At 61.7% G+C, this 5654-nt stretch overlaps 1 protein-coding gene across 1 annotated transcript in view; it reads left to right on the top strand.

Annotated features, from left to right (window-relative positions):
- Positions 1-5654, top strand: part of TCF3 (transcription factor 3) — a 71080-nt gene that overhangs the window by 1149 nt on the left and 64277 nt on the right. Inside the window, exon 2 of the mRNA XM_011997471.1 lies at positions 3143-3215. Within this exon, the coding sequence (XP_011852861.1) occupies positions 3143-3215 (73 nt within the window). The remainder of the gene's footprint in view (positions 1-3142; positions 3216-5654) is intronic.

Below are 5654 nucleotides of genomic sequence, written 5' to 3'. Positions count from 1 at the left end.
AAAAAATTAGCTAATAGAGGTGGTATATGCCTGTGGTCCCAGCTACGCGGGAGGCTGAGGCAAGGAGGATCACTTGAGCCCTGGAGGTGGAGGCTGCAGTGAGCTGTGATCGCGCCACTGCTCTTCCTCCTGGGCGATAAACACCCCTCCTCAAGGAAAAAAAGGAGGGGGTGCCTATTACTGAGCAGAAAAGCCTGCATGCACAGGGTGGGCACCACCTTCCCCACACAGGACTGCCCTGGTGGGCAGAGGACACGGGCATGAAACCGACTGTGTGTTTAATTAGTCACACGTGGGTGCTGAAGTTAAGATGCCAGGAGCCGGGCTTGGGCCAGGAGGAGGCCGGGTTAGGATTGAGTGGGAATTCGTGGGCCACTCAGAAGACAGCAGCGCCACCATTGTGCCTGTCACGGTTACCACCTCAGAGCAGGCAGGCCCGGTGGGGAGGGCGGGGCAGCTCCCTCAGAGTCTCAGGTTATTGGGTCTGACCCTGAAAGGCCCATTTTCCAGCTGGGTAGATGGAGGCTCAGAGGGTGCTGGTCCTCAGAAGTCCCAGGGCCCAGGCAGGTGCAGTGAGGCTGGAATGCCGGAGCGCCCTGGGGTACCGGGTGCTGTGAAGGCCTGGGGCCTCGGTTTACCTGCCGTCGCAGTGGGGCCATGTGTTGCGGAATCCTGGAGAAGCCCAGGGACCTTGGTTTGTTTCTTCTGGCCTGTCTGCAGATGTCCTTAAATCCTGCTCCCGCTACCCCATGCCCAGTAGCAGCGTTTGGGGTTGAAACAGGTTGGAGGAGGGCACTTTCAGTCTGAATTTAACCCTCCCCCATGTGAGGCGCAGGCCCCTGAGGTCTGTCAAAAACAAAAGTCCCCAAACTGAAACAACACCGGCCACCCTGTGGAAAAAAACAGCCCAAGGGCCGGAGGGCCCAAGGCTGCGGAAGGACCATGCTGGTATTTTTAAGCCGCGTTTTATTTTTGCCTCCCTGGCTGAGTAACCCGAGGTGCAGTTGGGTTGTTTTTTGTTAAACTGACAAGTCACAGACCGCTGGGCTGGAACAGAACGGCGGTGTTTTGGGGGGAGGGGGCACAGGTTCAGCCCCAGGACCTGGCTCCTCACCTCCAGCCACTCAGCACATCTCCCCGTCCCAGGTCGGAGCCAGCAGCCCTGTTCCCAGATGAGGAAACAGGCTGGGAGCAGTGAGGTGCCCGTCCTCTCTGGGTGTCCCCCCTCTGGCTTTACCCAGAACTGGAGTTTCACCTGCCTGGCCAGGACAGGGAGGCAGAGGCGGCCCCCATGACTGCCCGCAGCCCTGCTCTGTTCCTGCATACCTGCCCTCTGCCCCCGTCCCAGGAACTGAGTCCTAAGGGGAAGCACTTCCCTGGACCAGATTCGCGTAAAACGAGAGAACAGGGGACTCAGTTCTCTGGTTCTTGAGGGAGAACGCTAACCCAGGCTGTTCCCAGCGCGCCTTGGTCCTGCCCCAACCCAGGCTAGCTTTGTCGGGAAAGAAGGACCTGCCGGCGCTGGCCTGGGCTGACATGCTCTGCCTGGGTCCCAGACAGTCCCTGGGCCTGAGTCAGGGGCTTCAGGGATGAAGGGGGAGCGAGTTCCTGGGACCAAGGCTGTTGGAAGCCAGCTCCCCAGACCCTGCCGCGTGCAAGACTCCCATGGGAGCTTGGATTTTACCACGTCCCTCGCAGCCAGAGCCCTGAGTCCATTTATCAGAAGAAGAAACCAAGGCTCCAAGGGGTGCAGGGGCTGTTATGGGCTGCTCACGAGGTCAGCGGAGCCCAGAGGACACGGCCCGGTACCCTGTGGCCCATGCCACATTGGTGCAGCGCTGGTGTCGTAGGGGACGAAGCAGGTGAAAACGCAGTTGGCTGCAGCTCCTTCCATGGGCTCGCCCAGGCCTGTCCGTCCCCCACAGCAGGCCTCTGTTTCCCAAATGGGAGGGTGGCCCTTGGAAACCAGGGTCCTGGGAAGACTGGGCACACCCGAGCCTGCGGGAGGGGGTGCGGTCCTGGGCGAACACTGCCTGCAGCCCGGGCACCGCTCCTACCCGCAAGGCCGTTCTTCCTCTCCAGGGCCAGGTGAGAATGTGGCCTCCGTTTCCTCTTCTGTAGGACCAGGGAGTGGGGGACAGAACCCCGCTTCCTGGGTCCCCTTTGGACTGGAGGATTGTGGCCACAGACGCTGTGCCTTCGCTTCCTGGCTGGCCGCCTGGGGAAGGTGTTGGGGATCTTGGCCGCTCCTCAAAAACCGCCTGGCCCTGATTCCAGCCACTTTGATCACTTGAACCCCAGTGGGAGCTTTAAAACGCAGCCCCTTGGGGCAGGGCGGAGGCGTGTGTTTTTTTCTGTGGCAAAAGGGTTTGTTGCTGTTGGCTTTTCCGGTTAATGCTGCTGAGCCAGTTAATCTTTAGGGACTTAGTGCCCTGGGTACGGGTGAGCCGGGCAGGAGGGGGGTGGCAGTCCCACACCCCTGGCACCCAGGAGCTGGATCAGCGGTGGGGTGCAGCCTCTCCCCAGCCCCTCCAGCTTCCTGCCGGGCCCCGGGCTCCATTCTGTGTCTTCCTCGACCTGCTGCCTGTCTGAGCCTCGGCTTCCCCTTTGGTCGAGCAAACCCATACCCAGCCCTGGTAGGGGGATAGTGGGCGCCACCCCCTGCTCCAGGGCCTGCCATGCAGGGCCAGTGCGTACACCTGAAACGTGGAGTCAGCCAGGGCTCAGGCATCAGGGATCTCTCCACATGTCCCCTTGTTGAGTGTAAACTTGTCACTTTTTAGAGCTGAAAGGTAAAGACAACATTGTATCACCGTCAAGAGCTGATAAGTTGCATCCTTTGCCTAAATGGGATACCGCTCCCCCCAGAGCAAACGCAGGGGAACAGCAGGTTTTCAGTGGCAGGGACTCTGTGCCTGGCGGGGCAGCGGGGTCATCGTTGTCCGGAGTTTTCTCATTCTGGGCGTGGGTGTCCGGGGTGCACTGTCACTTGAGGGCACAGCCGGATGGGCCGGACCTAGATGGAGCCCAGTCTCAGGTCCCTGGACGTCCCCAGCTCTGCTCCCTGCCTGGGTTGGAGCCCAGGACTGTAGGGTTTGATTTGCTGCCCGCCCCACTCACCTCTCCCCTCCCCTCCCTGCAGATGTTCCCGCTGCCTGTCACCAACGGGAAGGGCCGGCCCGCCTCCCTGGCCGGGGCGCAGTTCGGAGGTTCAGGTAGGATCCCGCCTTCCTGCCGGTGCTCGTGGGGTGAGGAGACCGAGGGTCTGTTGAAGATAGTGCATGGGGTGAGGGGAGGCTGGGGGCAGCAGAGGAGGGAAGGGGCCACAGAGGCCAGGTCAGGCAGCGAGCCTGAGGACCCCTGAAATCAGCTGCCCTTGCCTGTGTGACCTGCCTCGGGAGCCCGAGCCCCTCGTCCCCTTGTCCGTCCGGCGCCTGGAGCCTGGGTCTGGGGGTGGGTGGGGGCTTTCTCTAAGAACCAGGGTTGGAGCTGGACCTGTGTGTGGGTGGCGATCTTGAGCCTCCGTGTCTCCAGTCAATCCACAAGGGGAAAACTGAGGTTCTGGAGGGGCATGATGCGGGATCCCGGCTCTCACTGGATCCCACCCACCTTGTGAGCCTCGACCGCTTTCATTTAAGCATGTATTAGGCGCTGGCTGTATGCAGGCTCCAACACCAGGGTGACCGGCCATTGTGGTTTGCCTAGGACAGAAGGGCAGTTCCTGGGACCTGGGGCTTTGAGTGCTGAAACCAGAAACATGCCAGGCTGACCTGGATGAGCGGGTCGCCCTCGCTGATGATATGGCAGTGGGTGGGACAGATAGGGGAGACGTAGGGTCTGGGGGCGGCCTGCACATCACAATCTGGAGCGTGGGTGGGGCCCCCCAGGAAGGTCTCCGCAGAGTGGGTGTCCTGAGGGTGAGAGGAAGGGGCCGTGGGAGGATGAAGGGAAGAGTTTGCCAGGCAGAGGGAACAGCCCATACGGACACCCTGTGGTGGGACCGGCCGGTGGGGTGAGGTAGGAGGCGCTGTCTTCATTACAGGTGCAGCTGGGAGCCCTGGATGGTTGTGAATGGAGAGACGGTCTAGTCTGATGTGCATTTGGGTGGCCCAGCCTGGCTGTCGACAGGATTTGGTGGGGGACACTGGGGGTGGGTGCCCCCGATGCTGCTTCAGAGCCACGGGTCTCTTTGTGGACATCAGCATCTTTCCGGGGAGTGGGGGCCTCGGGATTGGGGCCTCTGAAGCTGTGTCCTTCCTGCCTCTGGGATCTGGGGAGAAAGTGCCATCTCGCAGTTGTCTCCAGAATGCCCCGGGGGTGGACCCTGGCTGGAGTCTTGGGGTCTTTTGAGCGGTGGGCGAGGGGGGTCTGTACTTAGGCACCTGTACCGCCGCACGGAGAGACGTCGCCTTGCTGCCCCCACTGCCTCACTCTGGCCTTCCCCTCTGCCTGAGGAAGTGGCCGCAGGGCTGGCCGGAATATGCTCCTGAGGCATGGAAATCCCCAAACACCACCCTGCCAGCCCCCCGGAAACAGCCCCAGGAACCGGACATGCTGACGCTTCCTTGTGTGAGACAGAGGGTCAGGCCTTGGGGGCTTCCTGGAGGAGGCGGCGCAGCTATCAGGGCCATACACCCCCATTCTCCTGGGCCTCTGCCTGGGCTTACAGCAGGGCCTGGTGGGGAGGGTGGGGTGGGATGCGTCTTCCCTCATCCCCTGTCCTCTCTCACCCCCTCAGCCCTGGCGCGGACCCCTAGCTGTGAAACTGGTGCCGGGGTAGCCAGAGCTGTGGTGTGTGGACCGCCTGGTCCTGAGAATGCTCCCTCTGGGATTGCCTCTGCCTGGACGCCCAGCCCAGTCCCAACAGGAACGCTGTGAATGTTTACAGATTGATTTTCTGTGGTTCCCACAGAGTCTCGTGCCATGCCCTGGCCCTGCCCAATATTGCAGGTTGGGAGTGTCTCGCCTTGTGCCCCCACACATCAGGGAGGCTGCGGAGGGCCCAGTGAGGCCCAGTATGTTGCATTTCTTGCCTTCGAGGGACGTGATGTGGCTGCTGCAGCGCAGGACCCCCCAGCTCCTGGACACAGTGGGGTGACCCCTCCCAGTTCAGTCCGTGTATTAACGCCTGCCTGAGCCTGGGGTGGTGCAGGATGCAGAGCCCCAAGGCCTGAGTTGGTGGCACCCTCATCACTGCCTCCACTCCCCCAGGCCCCTGCAGGCTGTGGCGCTGGCCCCAGGTGCGGCCCTTCCGAAGCTCCCGCAAGATGGGCACCTGTTCTGTTCCCTCGTCAGGTTCAGCCAGTCCGTGGGTGCGAGCGGCGGAGGGATCCCGGCAGGGCCGGGAGCTGCAGTAACTCATTTCCCCTCTCCCGGCTTTTCCTCTCTAAGGACCTGGGAAGAGAGGAGTTTGGGGCTCATTAGCAGGATGGAGCCCCGGAGCTGTGGGATCCCTTCCCAAACCTTGGCTTCTTCCTGCAACAGTGGGTGCAGCTTCCTTCCAGGCGGGGCCCAGTTGGCTTCAGGGACCCCGCCCTTCGCCAGGAGTCCCCAGTGCTGATGGGGTCCCCCAGCCGCGTTCTCCACCTTGGCCCCTTCCTCATGCGTCCTATTCTAGCACCCTTTTTAAGTCACTTTGCTTTGCTTTTTTTTTT

This window comes from Mandrillus leucophaeus, unplaced genomic scaffold, assembly GCF_000951045.1.
Source record: "Mandrillus leucophaeus isolate KB7577 unplaced genomic scaffold, Mleu.le_1.0 Scaffold54, whole genome shotgun sequence".
Taxonomy (NCBI): Eukaryota; Metazoa; Chordata; class Mammalia; order Primates; family Cercopithecidae; genus Mandrillus; species Mandrillus leucophaeus.
The sequence above is the reverse complement of the archived record's forward strand: the minus strand, read 5'-3'. Positions and strand labels throughout refer to the sequence as shown.